We start from the raw sequence: 23031 nt of genomic DNA, 5'->3' as shown, positions 1-23031 counted from the left end.
GAACAGTTAGAACTCAGAGATGTGCCGGGTGGTGGTGGCGCACGCCTTTAATCCCAGCACTTGGGAGGCGGAGGCAGGCGGATTTCTGAGTTGGAGAGTTCGAGGCCAGCCTGGTCTACAGAGTGAGTTCAGGACAGCCAGGGCTACACAGAGAAACCCTGTCTCGAAAAACCAAACAAAAAAAAAAAAAAAAAAAAAGAACTCAGAGATGCTCTCTAGAGAAAGATTAAAGGGTGGTGAGTTTACAGGCGGTGAAAATGTAGTGAGTTAAATACAACTGTAGAATATTTGGATGCCAGATTTTTTGGATTAGAATAGGTAGGATCTGTGATCACCTTGTGAAATCTGAATAACTTCAGAATTTGGAACATTTATTATCCCAAGCATTTTGGTTAATAGCTACTTTCCCTGTATTTGAAATAATAAAATATAAAGAGGAAAGAGTTTGTTACATATGCAGTCTTATGTCACAGATTTCTGAAGATTGTGAGGTATTGTTGCTTTATCTTTGCCAGTAAAAGCAAAGATACCTTTCTTTATTAATAACTATATTCTGTTTAAAAGTGTAATATACCTGAGTATATGTCCTTAAAGTCCAAGGAGGATTAGTGCTAACCACCCATAAATATAAAGTCCTTAGCTGCTTAAGCTATTTCTATAAAATAGAGTAATATTTCTATATAACCTACACACAATAAATCCTTTATATACTTTTAAGTCATTTTGAGATTATTTAATGCTTAACTCATTGTAAATTCTATGCAAATAGTTGCTCTATATTTAGAGAATAATGACAAAAACTGTACACTCTTGAGTTGGTTAAATCTGTAGGTGTTGAACATGAGAATACATAAGATTAACTACTCATTTTTATTGTTGTAGATGAAAGAAATGATATATTAGTATTTGAGGACATAAAAAAATTAACATTTTGTATTTGGCTGGGTATAAGATGAGAGTCTGTCATAGTGAATGATTAAAATACTGCTTGACTAGACACTAAAATTAGAATAATAATTTTCTAAGGTAATTTAAAATTGTCATATTTTTATTTTTGAGTTATTTGGAATCATTTAGATTTGCGTTTAAAGCTCACTGTTAGAACTTGGATGCTAAAGTACTTAATCTCTTTAATAATTTGTTTCTTCACATGAAAATATGTATAAAACATAATAGGGATTTAAAGATAAAGGAAGAGTATTTTAAAATGTGTAATTAATAGAACACTATATCAATATAAATTTTTAGCACTTTGGTTTCTTTTTTTTAAATGCCCAGAAGGTAGCATATAGCATTGTTTGTCCTACTCCCCTGCCTACCTACCAGTTTTCTTGAAACATATCCACCAGTTAACTTACATACATATTTGCCGATCTCATTTAGAAAGGACATGTTCAAAATTTTATTTATAGTTTTTGACAGTATAATTCTTCTACAGTTACAAAAGTGTTCTTTTTCTTTATTCTATAAACATTGGACAGTAGGAAGCCCTACTTGTTTTCAGTATTGGTATTCATTGTCTAGTATTTGTTAGTCTATATAATTTGAATGCCAGGTAGAAAAGAAATCTGCCTGCCTCTGCCTACCAAGTGCTGGGATTAAAGGCGTGCACCACCACAGCCCAGCTGTTTGTTTATTTTAAATGTGAATCTTAGTGGTTTTGTTTTTTATTCTGAAAATTAGTGTTTGCCCATTGTTTTACCTCGATTTTTTTAAATGTTCTATTTGAACTTTTTGATTTCTGGAATTTTGGAAAGCAAGTCCTTTGCTCTGTTTTAGAATCTTATCTTTCATCTTTTTATCTCTTACTGTTTTGAAATGTCACTACTTTGTATTAGCTAAGTCTGACATTTTGATGAGTTGTATATTAAATCTGAGGGACGGTATAGTATAATTGAAAAAAATATCAAATTTGACTGTAGAGATGTAGATCATAGCTTTAATTAGCTATGTAATAGATGCTAAAGCGAGTTACTGAACCCAATCTTAATTTAAAGGTCTTTGAATTTAAAAAATTGTTTATTCTCAAAATGGAACACTGCACAGATTTCAAAGTTATAAAGATATCTAGAGAGTGTTTTTCTGTTATCAAGTATTTTGTCCTAAGGCAACTTTTCAATTGTTTAAAATGAAGAGGGAAAAATAACTTTTATGAAAAAGGCTGTAATATTTTGCTTCTGACCTGGCACATCCAGTAGCTACCAGCCTGCCTGGTCATTACAACTGCTCAACTTCAAGAACATGATGGCCATGTCAAACACCAAAGAAATAGCTTTATAGGCACATGTGGCTATTTAAATTAATTTTAAGAGAGAGTTAAAAGTCCACTTCATTTAGGTATGGTGGCATAGGTCTGGAATCTGAGTACCCAAGAGACTCTGAGACAGGTCAATCACTGAGACCTTGTTAGCTTGAGCTACATAGTAAGTGTAAAGCTAGCCTAGACTACATGGTGATACTTTGTCTAGAGAAATGAAACCAAATTCTTCAGTGGAAGTAGACACTATCTTTTTGAGCTAGGTGTGGTGCCACACAGCACCTAGTGTCTCATCACTGAGGAGGCAGAGGTAAGAGCATCTTTGTGAGTTCAAGGCCAATCTAGTCTGTATGGAGAGTTGCATAGAGATCCTGTCTCAAAACGAAACAAAGCAAAAAGAAAATAAACAGACATACTGGGCAGTGATGATGCACACCCTTCATCCCAGGGCTGGGAAAGCAGAGGCAGGAGGATCTCTGTGAGTTCAAGGTTAACCTGATGAGTTCCAGAAACAGCCAGAGCTATCTCAAAAACCTTTCTCTAAAAAAATAAATTTAAAAAATTTAAAATTAAAATAAAATTTAAAATTTAAAAATCAGACACTATCTTTCTTTTTCTTTTTTAAAAATTATTTTATGCATGAATGTTTTGCCTAGATGTATGTAAGTTCACTGTATGTGTGCTTGGTATCAATGGATGCCGGGAAAGGGTGCTGGATCTCCTGGAACTGAAGTTACAGATTGTTGTAAGTGCTGTATGACTGCAGGGAATGGCAAAGAGGTTTTCTGAAAAATCAGCAAGTGCTCTTAGCCACTAAACTATTTCTTCAGCACTTACTTCAAAAAAATTTTATATATATATATATATATATATATATTTTTAATTTTTATAGTATATATATACATATACAATATATCATACACTGTACATTGAGCAGATACTCTCCATATCCTACCTGCCCTTGTTTTTCTTGGCTTTCCCTCCTTCCAGTCTCTTTTTTTCCCTTAGGCAGTTTCGCTTCTATTTTAATGTCAAATATCTATACATAATTTTATGTATCTCTATAAAATCTAGGAACCACAAATGAGAGAAAACATATTTGTCCTCAAGTTGCATCCATTTTCTTGAAAACCACACAGCTCCTTTATGACATATATATATATTTTTTTCTCCATTGTATATAAGTAGATCATATTTTCTTAGTCTTTTTTTCTGTTGTTGATTTCTGGGTTGATTCTATAACTTGATTATTATGCATACATTAAATATAAGTATTGTTATACTTTGACTTGGAGTCTTTTGAGTAAATGCTCAGGAATGGTCTGGCTGGATCATCTGCTAGGTCTATTTTTAGTTTTTTTTTTTGGAACCTTCGTTGTGCCTTCCATGGTGACTGAACTAGTTTACATTTCTAATAGCAGTAAGAATTCCTTACCAGCATTTGGTGGTCTCTGTTTTCTTTATGACTGTCATTCTGGCTGGGGTAGACAGACTCTTAGTGTGGTTTTGATTTGCATTCCTGTCATGGCTAGTGAAATAGAACTGTCTGTACATTTCATTAGCCAGGTTGTTGTATTTCTTGCTTAGGCTTCTTTGTTCTTTTATATATTCTAGATACTAACCTTCTGTCAGATATATAGGTAGCAAAGATTTTCTTCATTCTGCAGGCTGTGTCCACTGCTTCTGTTCTTTGCAGAAGTTTTTTTTAATTTTATGAGTTCCCATTTGTCAGTTGGCATTATTTCCTGAGTGACTGGAGTCATAATTAGAACTGAGTACTTGTCTATACTTTTATCTTGGACCATTTTTCCCTATACTTCTCTCTACTAGTTTCAGAATTTCAGGTCTTTATTAAGGTCTGACTCACTGGATGAAGCATAGAGGTCTATTTTCCTTCTTCTCCGTATGGATATCTAGTTTTCCCAGCGGCATTTGTTGAAGAGACTGGTGTTTTTTGATTTTGTTTTGTTTTTTCCAATGTATGTTTTTTGGCATCCTTGTCTAAATTGGGTGGCAGTAGCTGTGGGTTTATATCTCTGTCTTTCCTCTCTTTTCCATTGATCAGCATGCATGTTTTGGTGCTGGTACTGTTTTTGTTTTGTTGTGATGGCTTTGTAGTGTAACTTGATCAGGTATAATGATGCTTCCAGCATTATTTTTGCTCAGGATTATTTGGCTATCTGGGATCTTTTGTGCTTCCTTTGATCTTTAAGGATTTATTGTTGTTGTTGCCTTTTCTGTTTCTGTGTAGGATAACATTGATGTTTTATGGGAAATACATTGAATCTGTAAATTGTTTTTGTAATATTCTTCCAATCCATAACTATGGGAAATCTTTCTGTCTTCCAGTGTGTATTAGTTACTTTTTCATTACTGTAACAAAATACCATGGTCAAGGCAACTTACAGAAAGAAGGGTTTATTTGGGTTTATGGTTCCAGAGGGATAGAGTCCAGTGGCAGCAGGACAAGGAAGTCAGGCAGCTGGTAGGCAGAGTGGTTGGATTAATAAGTTGAGAGCTCACATCTTAAACCACAGAGAGAGCAAACTAGAAATGGCAAAAGAGTTTTTTAGATCTCAGTGTCCAATTCCCATAGTATACTTCCTCTACACCTTAACTTCTCCAAACAGTACCACCAAGTGGGGAACCAAGTATTCAAGCATCTGAACCTATATGAAAGACACCTCATTCAAACTACCACATAGTGTGCTCTTTAACTCAGTAGTAGAGCATTTCCTGTCATGCATAAAACCCTAGTTTTGATCCCTAGCACTGGAAAAATAAACTTATTTTGATTGTAACAATTCATTCAGAAAAGAATAAATTTTTATTTGAATTGAAATTGAATAAATTCTCAATTTGACATTTGAAAGGGCTTCTGTGTGAAGTAAACAATCATCTTTGAGGGATATTGGAGAAGCCTAGGGCTATTTGATATCTTTATAAATATTTTCAGAGGATTTATTCTTACTTTCCTCCCTACATATCTCTCTCTCTCCCTCTGTCCCCCCCACCCCCATGTATGTTGTGTGTGTCTGTGTGTGTATTTGAAGATAGAACCCAGACAAGAATGAGCTATATCCAAAGCCCTATTTCTCCTTTCTTGGTTTATGTTGCTTCTGAGCGGGTATTGTCATTAGATTTAAATTGAATTATGAATTTTTTCCATCAGTGCTCTTTGCCATGACTGAATTGTAGGTTCAGTTATATGATAATTCTCTTTAAGACAAGCCACTATAAAGACGTCTTATTAATATTTATACTTTGCATTTCATCTGTATTAGTAGATCATAATACATGCCCTTAAGGTTCTTTCATCTTAACTACTTAATTAGAACATTTTGTAAAAGCTTATATTTAAGTTACAGTAAGCTGTACTAAGCCATGGGGACATAAACATAAATTATACTTTGTTTTTGTTCTCAAGGATCTTGTAGTATTTGAGGAACATATGGCAAAAACATTTTGTTAGTCTTTGTGTTGATCATTGTACATAACTAGAACAGAATTAAACTGCTATTATTTAATAATAGGTAGTTATTAAAGAAGAAAAATTCTGTTAAAAAATTTCTATGGCAAAGCCACTTCTAAATACTTTATTTATCAGTATGTTGTTAGTTTATCATTACACAAACCATAATTAGAAAATTCAAATAGTATAGGAAAGAATACAATGGAAAATAAATTTCCCCTTTATTTCTACTTGATATTTCCAGACATTCTTTTAAATCTGGCTTCTCTAAAGCTTTTAATAATAATTCATGTTGCATGTCAGTAGTGGCTTTAAATACTTTAATGTGTTATGTGTGTTATTAGATGTACTCCAGCTCTTTGCAGCTCTGCTCATTTCTTTTTGCCATCTGCTCTTATACTGTATGATTTCTCATTTTAGTGTTCCTTTTAGCTCAAGCTGATTTTTTTTGTTTTACTTTTTGATACTTGTCATTTATCTACTGAGATTTCTTTTTGTTACTCATCAAGATTCTTTTCTTCTTTCAGATCTTTGGATCTATGGGCCTTTGTTTGAATAGATTCATAAAGAGTTCAAGTTTGGTAACTCAACATCTGGGTCCACATGGAGTCAGTTTTTATCAGATCCTCTTTATTGTTGTGTTTCTTGACATGCTGCAATTTTTAGTTGAAATTTGCCTGTTACGGTATTCTCATAAGGGTTGTTGTTTATCGTTCTAAGGACTACTATTTAGCCTGGAGCCAGGCAGACTTATCTCCCCTGCACTGTATAGCAGCTCTGTCAGACCAGTTCTTCCTTTTAAAGCGTCTTCCTCTTTGGCTTCTTATTTGGGAGTGAGTCTGTGGAAGGAATTTCTTCCTGTACCTATTGTTATTTGATATTAGCCAAGAACTTGGACAAAGATTATAGTCAGATTTTTTAATTCACCCTTTCTGTGTCCTTTTTTGGGGGAGGGTTGTGAGTGGGAGATAAACACTTTTTATTTCCAGCCTATTTGATAATGGTCTCTGTTCATTAACATTCCTAACAGTAAAGGTTTCCGTTTTCTGCTGCTTGTGTTATATATGATTAAGAAATACTCTGAATTAAGAAATAGCAAGCCAGGCGGTGGTGGCGCACGCCTTTGATCCCAGCACTTGGGAGGCAGAGGCAGGCGGATTTCTGAGTTCAAGGCCAGCCTGGTCTACAGAGTGAGTTCCAGGACAGCCAGGGCTACACAGAGAAACCCTGTCTCAAAAAACAAAAACAAAAAAAAGAAAAGAAATATCAAACCATAGATCTTGTGTTATGCATCTTTTGAAGGTCGATTCTTCCTAGTGAAGATTCTTCTGCAGTCTACATTTTTGGGGGAGGGGCAGGCAGGTTTTAAATGCTTTAAATTACTATTTGTACTTGCAATGTTGAGATTTTCTCTTCCATGTTGAGCTGCATGGCTTCTTGGTTTTTATTCACCCTATTTGGTAGTGAAATAGAAGAATCTAAGCAGAAAGTCTTGTAGCTGAACTCAGACTCTGTTCCTTTTCTTTCACTGATTTGCTTTTGAGATTTTCTAGTTTTAAATAGGCTTAATTTTTTTAAAAAATTTGTGTATATGAATCTTTTGCCTATATGTATGTCTGTGTAACACTTGGGTGCCTGATGTCATGGAAGCCAGAGAAGGACATTGATCCCCTGGAACTGAAGTTATAGATACTTGTGATCCATTGTTGACAGGTTGGTGCTAGGAATCTAACCAGTGTTCTTAACCACTGAGCCATTCACCAACCCCTGTTTTAAACAGACATTTAAAAATAGTCTTTTCAGGTTTAAATTGTTTTCTATAAAGAAGCTTACCCAGCTACATTTAGAAAAAAATCTTTTTTTGTTCCTTGGATTTCCATTTCTTTAGTGTGTGTGTGTGTGTGTATGTGTTTGTGTGTGTGTATGCACGGGCACGCACGCCATAACTATATTTGCAATATTCAAGACTCTAAAAAATCCTACAGTTTTTGATGTTCCTAAAAATGACTGTTTAGTTCCCTGTCAGTTAATTTATGGATTTATGTTACGCTCCATGGGGATATTTAAAGTGGGTTAATCAAAAGGAAATTATAAATTTTTTCTAGAACATTTTCAATTCTTTGTGATTTTTTTTACATTGTCTTTGTTATTTTTCTATTGCAAAACACAATGACCAAGGCAACTTATAAAAGAAAGCTTTTAATTTGGCTTAAAGTTTCAGAGGGTTAGCCGGGCAGTGGTGGCGCACGCCTTTAATCCCAGCACTTGGGAGGCAGAGGCAGGCAGATTTCTGAGTTCAAGAGTTCGAGGCTAGACTGGTCTAGAGAGTGAGCTCCAGGACAGCCAGGGGTACACAAAGAAACCCTGTCTCGAAAAACTAAACCAAAAAAAAAAAAAAAATGTTTCAGAGGATTGGAGTCTGTGATGGTGAAACAGAGGCACGACAGAACAGCTGAGAGCTATACTTTGATCCTCAAGTAGGAGACAAAGTACACAGTGACAAATGACATAAATAAGCATGTCTTTAGATATGACATTTTGAAACTTGAAGCTTTCAATGACACACCTCCCCCAAGGGCCATAACATCCAAACATATCTAAACAGTTCATCAATTGGAGACCAAGTATTCAAACATATGAACTTACAAGAGTCACTGTCATTCAAACTACTGTATACACGTTATTTATTTTCTGCTTTTCTAGTGCTACATTCTCTTTTATTCCTAAGTTGGGAGTTTATTTATTTATTTATTTATTTTGGTTTTTCGAGACAGGGTTTCTCTGTGTAGCCCTGGCTGTCCTGGAACTCACTCTGTAGACCAGGCTGGCCTCGAACTCAGAAATTCGCCTGTCTCTGCCTCCCAAGTGCTGGGATTAAAGGTGTGTGCCACCACCGCCTGGCCAAGTTGGGAGTTTAATCAAATGATCTTTTATAAAGTTTATGGTCATTTCTATACAGGGTTACTTTAGGACATTTAGTTCACAAAGATCTCTTCCTGACTATTCCTTCCCAGTCTCAATCACCCACTCCTCTCATTGTTTGTCTTTGCAGTTAACTGAAGGTTGTAAGCCTTCTATCATTGTTCTCCCTTAAAGGGTAGCTTATATGTATGTGGGCAAAACCAAAACAAAACATAGGTAGGGGGTATGTGTTTGCCATGGGGTGTGGGGTGTGTGTGTGTGTGTGTGTGTGTGTGTGTGTGTGTGTGTGTGTAGAGGTCTCAAGACAGCTTGCAGGAATCCAGTTTCCTCCTTTCATTACATGAGTCCCAGAGCACCATTACCTACAACCTTCATCATTTTCTCCTGCTTAAAAGATCTTTCTAATATTCACTACACTTGAATTTCTAAATGTCCTTCCTAATTGGTAAGTTTCCTGATGTGCAGCCATGAGGACCTGAATTTAAATCTCTGGCACACATGTGAAATGGCAAGTATGGAGGCATGGGACCAACACTAGTGCAGGAGGCACTAGAGAAGCTGGATTTTCAGAGTTCACTGACCTGTCAGTCTATCCTGTCAGTGAATACAGTGAGAAACTGTCTCAAAAGATGACGTGGAGAACAATTGAAGGCAATCTACATGGACCTCTTGCCTCCACATGTATGTGTACACAGGTGCATGTGTACCTACATATGTTTGTGTGCACGCGCGCGCGCACACACACACACACACACACACACACAAATAATCTCACATTAATAGAAAAGCTCTTGTGTAGCAACCCGTCTAAGCTGAGCCTACAAAGATAAAGGATACACAAGATAGGAGAGGGCTGAGGTTTGAAGGAACATCTGCTGGTAATAAGGAGCAAACATTAATTCCTGTATATGCAGCTGGGTACATTGGAAAAGAGCATGAGGCTTTGGTAAAATTGGATTTTAATCTTAGCTCTAAAATTTCTTCATAAATATATAAACAAGATAAAGTAGGGCTGTTTATTGTTTTAAGTAGAAGGAAACATGAGCTTGTTAGCTCACTGATACCTAGTGATAACAGTAAGTTGTCTCCTTACACTTTTTATTTATTTTTTTTAATGTTCTCTGGGTCATTGTCATTAATTCATACTATCTAGAAATAGAGTCGCAGGGAACACTTATTTACTGTGTTAGAGTTGTCTTTGAGGTTTCTGTTACAAATTTTGCCTCCTCTCTACATAACAATATCCAAGAGATAGGAATGTGGAAGTAATTGAATCACCTTTCTCTCAGTTGACTCTTGGTAGTCTCCTAAAAAATGTGTACAGACCTAACCAACAGGTCCAGCCTCTGTAATAGAGTACTAAGTTATTTGGAACATAGACTATTTATGAACAGGGTTGTATTTTCTAGAAATTCTTTTCAGTACTACAGTAATTGCTTTCATAGCTTCAATAATAGTACACGTTTGTCTACTGTGACATTGGATATTTGGGATTCAAGTGCCAATTTTTGAAGGAACTTTTTATAAGCAGTTTAGATATAGGAATTGGAGAGCCATTAGAAAGGTTTGTTTTTGTTTTTTAATTTCATTGGAGCAAATGTGCCATTAAATGGTGGTAAGTGCCAAGAGGCTTATTGATAGACGAAAAGGTTGGTTCAGAATGAAAGCAGCAGCAGCTTTATGGATGAAAAGGAAAAGAAAGAATCAAGAAAGTTTTGAAGTAGATTTGATGGGGAAAGAGAGAAGTCAAGGATGACTTCAGATTTTTTAACTTGGTGAATAAAGATGACTCCAACTGATATGAGAGACCAAGATGATGAAGCCATATAAAACTCAGCAAAGTGTTTTCCCAATTTTGTTATTTGTCTTTCACTTAAATCATTATCATTATTATTGGTAGTAGTGTGTACATGTGAGTTACCACATGCTACCTCATGCATGTGAAGATCTGAGGACAGTCCTCAGAGTCACTTCTACCCATCAGACTGCAAGGCTTGCACCAGCGCTTTTACACAAGGAGCCATCTCACTGGCTCTGCCTTTGACTTTTGGGAACAGTTTCTCCATCAACTCCAGTTCAGAAGTGAGTGTAGAGAAAGAATGCTGGGGCCAGTGTCAGAACACCTAGTTCTAGTTAGATTTACATAATTTAGCTAAATAACTTGAACAGTTACATTTACTTATCATTTGGTTTTGTGGTGGTGGTGGTGTGGGAAGTATGTGAAGATTTCACAATCCCTGTAAGTAAAATCTGATCTGTTTTCAAGATCAGGACTATTTTATATACCAAATTCTCATTGTTTTTGTAATCCTACAGCTGATCAACATTGTGAACTTCAGCAAAATTACCAAAATTCTAAGGTGGTTTTGTCCTATGAGATTATAATGCCACTCTTGAAACATGATTGGGAATATTAAATACTGGATATACTTTTAAAATGCCTAGTTAAGCTATTGTGTGAAGCTATTGGAGTTTCTTTATAACTTTGGTAAATTTAGTAGTCATAAGCCTCATTATATATTTAAAGTATTGATAGGTTTTATTGATAAAGCATTTTGTGGTGATTGCACTGTAAGGAAATAGAATAACTGTATACATACATTTGCCAGTAAAAATTAATTTTCTATTCAGCATCAATTTGATTAAGGAAATAATGACATTGTTATTTGGTCCTGAGATGCTTTGTGACACTGGGGGATGTAGCTTAGTGGTGGAGCTCTGGACTAGCCTCCACGAGGTCCTAAATTTAATCCCTGGTGGAGAAAAAAAAACTTTTGTAAGCATCTTAACTTTTGGCAATTAAGAAATATTCCAACTGAAAATTTATGTAAAATAGTCATTCTATGGATTGTTTTTGTTTTGGGAGTACTGATTGATATTTGATAACATGAGTTATTTAGATGCTCAATGTAAGTGCTGTATTATTAAACTGTTACACAGAGGAAGTAAACTTAGCAAATATATCAGGCGGAAAGTATATTTAAAAGATTTCTGGGGTTTATTTTAATCTGATTTGCGACATATGATGTTTAGTGTTTTGTGATCTACTTAACCACTTTACAAATACACCACAGTAATCGCTAGTATATAAAATTCTATGGCTGTTTTATTCTGCATGGAATAGATTTAAAGGTCAACACTACTCTTTTATGTAGGTTATGGGTGCTACATGTGTGCTTTCAGAGCAGTAGTGTGAGGAAACTTGAAGTGGGATGGCAGGACGGCCTCATCCCTATGACAGTAACTCCAGTGATCCAGAGAATTGGGATCGGAAATTGCATAGTAGACCTCGTAAACTTTATAAACATTCAAGGTAGGTAGAAAAAATATATATTTCCCATATCAAAGCTCTGTTCAACAACCTGATTATAAAAGCCACTGCTTAATTTGATTGTGGTAAGTCCTGTCAGGATGTTTCCTCATATGCAAAGCACTGTGCATGTGTGTTTCTCCTGAAATAGCTTTTAGAGAAACCTTTCTTTTAATTTTTCAGTATTTTGGTTTCTTTGAATACTTTTGTCTCTAGATTATGTTAACATTTTACTTGACTCAATAATTAGGTGTTATAATATGATCAGTTTGGAATTCAGGCAAGTTAGATTAGTTCTTAGGTACTTGAAACTGTCTAATAGGAGTTTTATTTCTTTTTTAAATATATTATGTGTGCAGGTTTAGGTTTACAGTTTATATGTTTGTGTCAATACTTGCCTCAGTACATCTTTAAGTATGCAAAATTTATTCTGTGGTCATACTGATGAAATGGGAAAATTCATCTTTGCAGACCTCTGCTGGTTCATTTTGAGTTTGATGCATGAAATGAAATTGATCTCAAAAGTTCATGCTTATCTGTATGTTATTTTTTTTAACTTTGGTTTTGTACTATGATAAAATGAGCCATTTAAGAATATTCTATAATCTGATATTTTAATGTTAACTGACAGCTAATAAATTCCACATATCACAGGTATGTAAGCATGTTTTCATAGAGAATTTTGCTATATAAATATGTAGAAAATATTACTGAAAGTGTAACTTAAATTAAAATTTTTTTCTGATTACTGATAACAAATACATGCTTTCTTGAAAATATTACTATAACTTTGAAATCCTCTATATAATACTAAAAAGAAGAAAACTGATTTGAATACCTTAATGTAAGTATTTAGAAAATATGAGTGATTGATTGATACTTCCTAACTCTCCTGAGAAGATACTTACATATATTGTAGAATATCATGTGTTGTCTTAAATTGATGTTGATTTCATTAATTTACAAGTACGTGGCACACAGTGTAAATATTTATTGGTTTGTTTTATTCTGTGTGTGTATCCTTCAAATAAGACTCTTGTTTATTTCCTAGATAATTATCTTGTTCTTATTTGGGAGATTTTAAAGATATATGAGTTTTATTACTGTGTGGGATTATAGCTAGCTATACCATATTGTGTGTGTATATGTACATTTCAAGTGAATTTTGTGTTATACTTTCTAACTCTTGATATGTTCCTGCTGATATGTCCTAAATAGTGCATTATCTAATGAAGTGACAAGGGTAGAAATATCAGTTTGCTTTTAGAAAGGCTTTATGCGTTCATTGGGAAATTTTACAGTAGTGATGTTTTCATTTCAGAAACCTTTTTTATTTCTATATCCTTAATATCTCTAATTTTTTTGTGGTGCTGGAAATTGAGCACAGGGCTTTGTATATGCTAAAAAAGTACTTTGCTACTAAGTTTTTCATTAGCAACTTTTTAATGTTATTTTGAGGGTAAGCTGTAAGGCAGGGCAGTGTAGTGGCAGCACCCAGGAGTCAGAAACAGGCAGATCTCTCTGAGTTCAAGGCCATTCAGAGCTATAAACTGAGGCCCTGCTTTTCGGGGTAAGGGAAGAGGGGGAAGAAGAAATTAGTTTAAATTTCTTTTAAGCTGGGTATGGTAGTGTGTGCTCTAGTACTGGCATTTGGATGGCAAAGTCAAGAGGATCAGGAGACCAAGGTTAGCTGGGGCTATGTAATAACCTGTCTCAAAACAACAACAAAATGTTAATTGGGAACTCAAGAGAGGACCTGCCTGGGTTCAGTTCTTAACACCTACATCTGGCAGCTCATAGTTGCTTTCAACTCCAGTCCCAGGGCATCTCCTGTCCTCTGGCTTCTGAGAGCACCTGCATGTGCATGCACATGGTGTACATAGACTTATTGAGACATACATGCATACACATAAATAATATTTTTAAATGTTATGGACAAGGCCAGGAAAGTGGATTTATATTAAGCCCCATTTATGTAAGATATGCCTAAGTAAGAACAGCTTTTAGAAGTTTCTTTTCCTGTGTTTTTAGGAATTTCACTTAATATATTTTAAAGAAAGAATTGTATGATTGTTAAGACAAAACAAAACAAAAAACCTGCCTTCATTTGAGGAAGATATTCAAAGTATGTTAGGATACTGTGGCATTATTACTGAACACTTGAATATCCATATATACAGACTAATTAGAAAACTGTAGGACACATAAATCATGACCTTGACTTGTAAAATGCAGTTCAGAGGAGGGGTCATTGTCATCTTGAGTTAGTGGGAAATAAGATGACTAGTCCTGAGGCGCTTAAAGCATTAGAGTGAATAAGGGGTGTGTCTAGTCAGACCTTCAGGAGATTACCTGTCCTGGATCTGAGGAAGCAGCTTTGAATAGTACTACTGTTTCCATTAGATAGATTTTAAAAAATGAGGTTAATAGTCTTGCCCAAGACTATCCAGCAGGTAATCACAAAGCTCTAATTTATAGACATGACTCTCATTAATTTTCTTTTTAAAATTTTAATAATTTATCATTACAGAGAGGCCAGGTATAATAAGCTCATTTCCTATCACCCAGACTGGTTACTAATTTATGGCTGATATTTTAAAACTCTGTCTCTACCTATTCACTCGTCCCCCCTCTACACTCTACCGCTTTTCACTCTTGAATATTTGATATTTGAGTAAAAGTCCCTGTCTATTTTTTTTCTAATGATTTTATTTGTTGTATGTATATGAGTACACTTGCTCTCTTTAGACACACCAGAGGAGGGCATTGGACCCCATTACAAATGGTTGTGAGCAACCATGTGGTTGCTGGGAATTGAACTCAGGACCTCTGGAAGAACAGTCCGTGCTCTTAACTTCTAAGCTATCTCTCTAGCCCAAGCCCCTGTCTTTTATATATTTTGTTTTTTTTTTTTTTTTGTTTTTTTTTTTTTTTTTGGTATTTAAATCCAGAGGTTAAGAGATACCTGATGCATCTTAGTTGCTTAAGAATGTCAGGGTCAGAATCCTCTGATTGGTTTGACTTTCCTCATAGTCACAAGTTGGATGTGTAGCTCTAGCTATTCTTCACCTTCTAGGCAAAAGGGAATGAGAAAAATCAATATTTTTGCTAATTTCCAACAGGCATCTGCTTATAAATGATACGCCTGTCTCTAGAACAGGGAGACTGGGAATAAAGAAATACAGTTTTAATTTAGGTATGTTGTTGCCTCAAGCAAGAGTGGCAATTTATTAATAGTAAATAAGTGAGCATAGTCTTCCTTATGCAATTTTAGTATGTAATGTAAATATTGTCCTGCTATGTGCTGAATTTTATATATATTTTTAAATAGCCTTATTCTTTTATTTTAATGTCCCTCTGCTTTCTTTGGCTATAATCAAATAAGTGTGGATTTTATAAAAGTGATACTATTACTCTCTTAAGTGTACTGGCTTTTGTTGGTAGTCAAGGGCTTGGTGTAGTAATCATGACTTCTAGGTAATACCTAGAAATTTTTTATTTTTGAGATTATAATTTAATTAAAACTTTTATCCCTTCCATTTCCTCCTTTCAAACTCTCCCACATCTTTCTACCCAGACTCCTTCAAATCCATGTCTTTTTTTTTCACCAGTTGTTATTGTGCGCATATTGTGTACAATTTCTTCTGTTTTTTTTTTTTTAATTCAGATATGCTATGATGGACCTACAGTTTGTGTACAAATAAGTTAGGTTAAATTCATTGAGCTTTGCTTCTATGTTACATACATATACATAGAGGAACTTCCTAGCTTGCTGAAGTTAACAGTGATTTCACTTGAAATATACTCGGCCCAAAATATGACAGCTTTTTTTAAAATTACAAATTAGAGATCTTTTACTATTCTAAAAAAGAACCTTAACACCTCTTTTGTATAATGTTAAAATGTCTGACTAAAAGCTCTTGGATTTAATACAGTATGACTATGTAAAAACTGCTGTCTGCAGTCTGCTTAGGTTTCTAAAGATAAATGCATACATGCATCCAATATCAGACTTTGCTGCAAGGTTTCATTTCTACCCAGAAGCATGCGTGCTCATTTTTTTTGGACACTACATGAAAAGCATGCTTTCCAGTTTCCCTTTAATAGTTCCAGCAGCAATTTAGAATAGCAAAGTTTGGTTCTTAAAAGAATAGTTGAGTGGATTCTTAAGTTGCAGGTTTTTTCTTTGTTTAAAAGAGCTTACTTCTACAAGGGATACACTGATACTGAAAGGAAGGAGTTATCTGCATCCTAGATCCTAAAACCTGGCAAGCTGTCAGAGCTGGAATTAGCTTTACAGATGGCATTTGGCAACATGTCTACATATCTCTAAGCCCTCATCTCCTGCGTTTTCTTCCACCTGCCTATCAATTACAATACCCAATCACTGTTCAGGAATGGAGAAGTGGGATGATCACAGCTCACACGATGCTGTTTGGTTAGAAACGTCAGTGCTGCACAACCCACACGGCTGAGTCAGTGTCTGTGAGAAAATGAGCTGAATTAATATTTAGAGGGGGTTGAATCTCTGAACATTTAAAGCTTAAATATCTGCAACAGCAGGATTACACAGTAGAGAGAGGAAAGATAAAGGAAGTCTGTGGACAGGTGAGGTGGGAGGAGACTGGAAGATTTTCTGACTGTTCAGAAGAATCTTGAGGATGATGGAAAAACCAGATGAACTAAAGTTTCCTAGTAATGCCCAAGGATGCTGACCTGGCTTTCAGTGCTTCATTGTTTGAAAAAGCAGAGTCCCTTTACACTCTGATTTCAAAATTTTTTTCTTGTTTTTGTGTGTCTACCCTGGCATATACTAAAGGAAGGTGTGTATTCATTTTTTACAAGCTATCTCTGTGTTATAAGTATATACAAGAATGAATATGAGAGAACTAGAGAGAGAAATGCTGGCCTTTGTTTTATAATAGTCATTTGCATTTCTAAATATAAAAGATCGTATTTCTGATTTCAGTTTAATGGCACATTTAAAATAAATGAAGTATGTTAGTATTGTTTTCATGGGTTTAGTGCTTTGTTATTTCTTATAACTTGAAAATGCATTGTATTTAGTATTATATTTTATGAATGCAAAACTTGCCTAAGGAAACAAATTTTGAAGCAGTTTTATACATTGAAAATAAAATTCAAGATAGAAAAATGAAATAATTACCTAAAGCTGGAATTAAGGAGATTTTGCTTTGGAATGAATTAAAGATGAATGAAACTGCGAATATGTAGTAATTTTTTACAAGACTGAATTTGTTTGAATGAGGGAAGCCCTGGCTGGGTAAGTGACTGTCTAGTCTACAGGGTGTGAGTAGAAAAACTAAATGCTGCTACTGACAGAGATCGCCAGGCATGATTTTTGGGTTAGTGTAATTTAATGTTAATCTAGATAAAAAAATTTGTAAAGAATAAGTGCTCTTGCTATGATATTCTTCATAGGTGACAATGCTTACTTGACTTGGAAATTTTAGCACAATTTAAAATGTTAATAAATTTTACTCTGCCTTTATTACTAATTATTTTGTAGGAACTTTTGATATGTTCAGAATATTAATTTTATTTTAATGTAAATAGTTATGACATCCTTTTCTTTTTTCAACATCCCTTATTTATTTTCCTGCCTAGTCCCTAAAAATATGAATGATTGTTCAATTATATATATATATGTCTGTCTGTCTAACTATCTATATATATGTATGTGTGAATATATTACATATATTATTGATTATATATACATATATATGTATATAATATGTAATCTGATACTAGGGGGTCTTGGGATCTAGAAATTATTTTATAAGCTTGTTACTATAATAAAATTATAAAAGGACAACTTCAAGGTTAATCTTCTTACCTTACACTTTGTAGAATACTTTTCTTAGGTTCTGCTGGTTTTTTTCGGATAATACTGCTTGTCCTATTATGGAAGTGATACATAGTCATTACATAAATTTGGTAAGAAAAGTATATAGATGAAATGTTATTTTCCTAAAAGAAAATGCTTTAGGCATTTCATATTTAGCCAAATATGAATATATACACACATATATGCAAATATATACATACACACATATATCATATGTACACTTAAAATGACTCCCAGAGTTGTTATATGTTCTGTTATATAAGATACATTCTAAAATTATGGAATTCTGTGATGGTCTTCTATAGCATAGTGGGTTACACAGTATTTTATATATACTTTGTCATTTAATCAATTGTAGCTGTTCTGGAACTTGGCCATAGAAATGATTAGCATGGTTTCATACTATAAATTTCTTCAAAAAAGAGGACTGTTTTAAGGAGTTAAATTAAAATGTAATTTTTATTTTCTGACAGTAAAAAGATCCTTGGTCTGATTTCACCTTGAGCTTATTAAAGCTATACACAGTATTTTAAATGAAGCAAATAGCTGTAAAGTATTTTTTAAGGTTCTTAATAAAAATGAGAAAAATTGGGGTTCAAATGAGTTGAGAAAATAGGAACACTGTTCAGAAGTGTTTCTTCTGTAACATTTAGAGAAAGAAGTTAGTTCTGGGAAGTGTAATAATAGTATAATAATGAAGGAGAGAGCTCAGCTCTGTCTTGGAAGCTTCTTAGAGAGGAAGAACAGACCACTACAAACACCAATAACAATTAAACAAGCATTATTAAGGACATAGAAACCAGTATACAGAGACTTAAAGGTACATGAAGAGCTGCATTCAATCTAAATCTTCAAATTATTGGTAATTCCTGTGTTCTTTGAGAATTTATAAGAACATAAAGAACTGCTAAAAGATTTTGGGCCTAATTTTGCAGGTATAACATTTTGGAACAGATATGAGAAGGATAATATATTACTAACTTAAAGAAGACCAGATGAAAATGTGAAATGAGTTTTTAAAAAGTAGACCAACTTTAAATTTTCTCTTATGCAGTTAGTATAATTTGTGCCCTTGGAATATATTTGAACTTTTTTGTTTTGTTTAAGACACCCTTGAATGTAAGGTAGATAAGAGAACTAAACATAAAAGAATTCCAAGAGTCTATGTAAGGTCTGTTAAATATCTCTATGTGGCTTTAACATCATACATGAAAAAGTGAGTACAGTGTCAATACACTTGACATGAAACAACAGTTTAGTATGGCCTCTGACATACCCATACCCCACCACCAGTCTCAGTTATTAAGGACTCATAAAAATAACTACTTTTGTATATTTGGAGAATAGTAATTTGATAAAGAAATTAAGCTTGATTTGAGTTAGACTTACTTGAGTCTAGCAGCATGAACTCTGAAATTGAGCTTTGCATCCTATATTAGACCTAGGACTTAATTAACTCTGATTTCAGATAACTAGTGAAGTAATTAGAATATATATATATATCCTGAAATTTTAGCTACAATCCATAGACTTACTAAGATTTACCAGACAGAGTATGATTGTTTGTTTTTGTCAATTTGACACACAGGCTATATTGTCTGGGAAGAAGAACCTCAATTGAGGAATTGCCTCCATTAGGTTGGCTAGTAGGCAAGTCTCTGAGGGCATTTTCTTGATTGATGTGGGAAGACTGAGTTCACATAGGCAACATTGGTTGTGGTTGCATAGAGAAGGCACGCTGAGCAAGCCAGACAGTAAGCAGCATTCCTTCCTGGCTTCTGCTTTGGTTTTGCTTTGAGTTCCTGCCCTGACTTTCCTTAGTGATAAACTGTGATCAGAATGTATAAGCCAAATAAACTCTTCTCTCCTTGCTTTAATCATGGTGTTTTTATAGCAATAGAAACTAACTAACACAGAAGTATTTGAAATAAGATAACTCCTCAAACTAACAATTACTGCTGTCATGAGTATTTGTGCTAAGTCTCTCTGCTATATAAGGTCATTATCTATAAATGAACACCAGTCACACTGTAGAAAGTTTGTGTGTTAACAATTTTCCTATATGAATGTTACTATGTCAGTGGCTTCTAAAGTTTTGTTGTCTTAGTTTATTCCCCTCTTTTCTTAGGAACCTGGACATTGCATGAATACTGACTTCTTTAATATCTGATTTTCTTTTCACTTATTTTTTCTCTTTTGAAGATATTCCAGATATTTTCTTTCAGTTCTGCTGTAATCTTTTAAAAGTTGTGATTTTGATTTTTTTTTTAATGGTTTGAATGGGAATGGCCCTCACAGACATGTATTTAAATGCTTGGTCCACAGTAGTAGAGCTGGGAAAGATTAGGAAGTATGGATTGGAGGAAGTGTGTCACTGGGTGTGGGCCTTGAGGTTTCAAAAGCCTTTGCCATTCTCAGTAGCTTCTCTCATCCCAGATATTCTCTTTCTCCCTCTCCCTTATCTTGTCAGTCCCTCCTTCCCTTCCTTCCTCTCCTCCCATCCCCCCCAACCCCTCTGCCTGCCTGCCTGCCTGCCTGCCTGCCTGCCTGCCTGCCTGCCTGCCGCTTGTGCATCAGTTATAAGCTATCATATACTGCTTCAGCACCATGAATGCCTGTCGGCTGCTTTCTTCCCCACCATGATGATCACAGATTCTAATCCTTTGAAAGGCTGAGCTCTAATTAAATGTTTTCTATAATAAGTCGTACAAAACTGAACCCTTAAATTCCTATTCAGTCCTTAGGAACCTGCCTTCCATGTAAGCTTGAATTCATTAGCATATTTAGATAAATTTGCAAGTTATGTGCATAAATTCACCCTATATTGATATTGATTAGATTTGATGTAATAGAGCCTTGCTTTTTAAGTGTGACCATATTAGTAAGATCTTTAAACCTACCCCATGCTGCAGATATAGGGATTGAGCCTTGGACCTCATAAATGCTGTGTAAGCACTCTACCAGTAGGATATATCCTCAGCCCCAGATTTAAACAGTTTTAAAGACTTTACTGCATGACTTTGAAATTAAGTGATAAATTAGTATTACATAAAGAAATAGGATTATAAGTTAAAGTTATAAAAAATTTAATTGCAGGCAGGTAGTTTGACTTTATGTAAAGTGGGTTTATTTACATAGGTAGAGGGTGGTAGAAGTTAATGGTAAAAAACAATCTAGAAGGATTCATGATTGAAGAATCTGACTTGGGTGTTTATTGGATAGTGGTGGTTTGTGAGCTCTGTAGATGGTCATCAGTTGATATAGTAGCTGTTTTTAATCTGATTGTTGAGATAAACGCTTTTGGTTTCTGAGACCATGAACTATATAGCTGTATGCAAGAGTCTGTGTAGACTGGTGGGGAAAGCTTTAGTGTTGACCAATGAGAAAACAAACCATGAGGAAAATCTTGATTGAGATTATGTAGGTATGCATAATGAGCATGGCTTCACAGTACAGAAGTCTAAAGCAGGTTCTGTGGCCAAAAAGCCAGTTTGGGTGTACAGTTTGATAAGTTTAGATATTTTATGTACTTATAAAACCTCAACTGCCATGAGTATATTGTCATATATTTCACATACAAAAATTTCCAAAGTTCCCTTTTGTCTTTCAATTGCTGTATTTCCTAGAATTTTACATATTCATTATGTCTGCCTTTTTTTACTAGGCCTAGTTATTTTGAGATTTATTCTAGTTGTGATATGTATAACTTGTGAAAAATATTCATATTTTATTGAGCTTTGTCAGCTGTAGGAATATATTACAATAGTTTATCCACCTGTCCATGGACATCCAGGTAGTTTTCAATTTTGAGTGGTTACAAATAAAACTTAGAAGAATATTTGTGTATACAGGTTAAGTTTTATAGATACATGTTTTCATCTCTTTTCAGAGGTAAAATAGAATAAAATGAAGTATCTGGGCTATATGACTAGTATATGTTTTCTCAAAAAACAAGTTGTCTTCCAGAAGAGTTTCCAAAGTAGTTATACCACACCAGTCCTTCCACAGATGTATGTGAGTTGTATTTCATATACATGTCTCATCAGTACTTGGTATATATTTATTTTATGTATGCATGTAGAGGTCAGAGGACAACTCAAGTTGTTTCTCTTGTACCACCTTGTGGGATCCTTGAGTCAAATTCAGATCAGCAGGTCTGTATGCAATGTTTCTACATGCTGAGTCACTTTGCTGGCCTATGGTCAGTTCTTTGTCCAGCCATCCTGAAATCCATTGTCATTTTAATTTGTATTTCTTTAATAATTGATAATGTTTAATATTTCATATATTTCTGTTATCTGTATATAGTTTTGTTATCATTTTAAGAGTTTAATTCATGTATATGACCTTGAGAACTCAGAATTATTTCTCAGTGAATTTTGCTTTTCTTTAATGGTGATTTTTGAAGAGCAAATTTTTTTAATTCTGTGGTCAATTGCCACTTCTCTCATATACGAATTTTTCTTTTTGTTTCTAAAAGTTTTATAGTTTTAGGTTTATGTCTGTGGTCTATTTTGAGTTTACTATTGTCTAGACCAGAATCCTGTTCTTTCCAGTTCTAGAGGTGAAATATCCATTTCTTATCTGTTTCAGTACCATTTGATAAAATACACTTCTTCCCTTTTATTGCTTTTGAACTCTCTTTTCATGAGAGTTGAGCATATCCTATTCTGTCAGATCTTTCTCTGACTCGTCACTTTATCTGCCACTCAATTAGACATCGTTTTCAAACACGAGTGTTTCCTTCTACAAATTAATTTTGCCTTCATTTTTGGGATTAAAGGTGTGTACTAAAGACATATCTGTATTTCAGCCAGAGGGATTAAAGCTGTGTGCTAGTGCTGAGCCACACCACAACTAGAAACATGTTTTTTTCAGTAAACAACACAATTTCGAGGTTCACAGTATGATCAAATATCTAGCAACAGTCCTGTGTTTTTAGACAAATTGCATTTAAGTGGTGGTATTATTATATCTTCACATCGTATTACTGTAATTATCAAAAATATTTAGAATATTCATCTATTGTAAGGTTTATAGTTTCTTGAGATACTTTTTGGTCTTGTTGGAATAATTCTGACCTCATGAATGAGTTAGGAAAGTCTGCTTTTTCAGTTTTATGGGAAAGTTGCATAAAGTTGGTATTATTTCTGTTTGAAGTATTCATCATGGAGCCATCTGGAACTGGAGGGTTTTTTTTT

General features: G+C 34.5%; 1 protein-coding gene across 4 annotated transcripts in view; it reads left to right on the top strand.

Moving 5' to 3' along the window:
• The window catches only part of Btbd10 (BTB domain containing 10), a 53430-nt gene that overhangs the window by 5001 nt on the left and 25398 nt on the right, over window positions 1–23031 (top strand). For 2 of the 4 annotated variants that reach the window (XM_028768044.1, XM_028768045.1), the window contains one exon: window positions 11807–11964. The exons of the other annotated variants lie outside the window; for them this stretch is intronic. In XM_028768044.1, coding sequence (XP_028623877.1) covers window positions 11864–11964 — 101 coding nt within the window. In that variant the 5' untranslated portion in view covers window positions 11807–11863. The remainder of the gene's footprint in view (window positions 1–11806; window positions 11965–23031) is intronic. 4 annotated transcript variants of the gene reach the window in all.

The sequence above is a fragment of the Grammomys surdaster genome, unplaced genomic scaffold (assembly GCF_004785775.1).
Source record: "Grammomys surdaster isolate TR1022 unplaced genomic scaffold, NIH_TR_1.0 184, whole genome shotgun sequence".
Classification (NCBI taxonomy): domain Eukaryota; kingdom Metazoa; phylum Chordata; class Mammalia; order Rodentia; family Muridae; genus Grammomys; species Grammomys surdaster.
The sequence above is the reverse complement of the archived record's forward strand: the minus strand, read 5'-3'. Positions and strand labels throughout refer to the sequence as shown.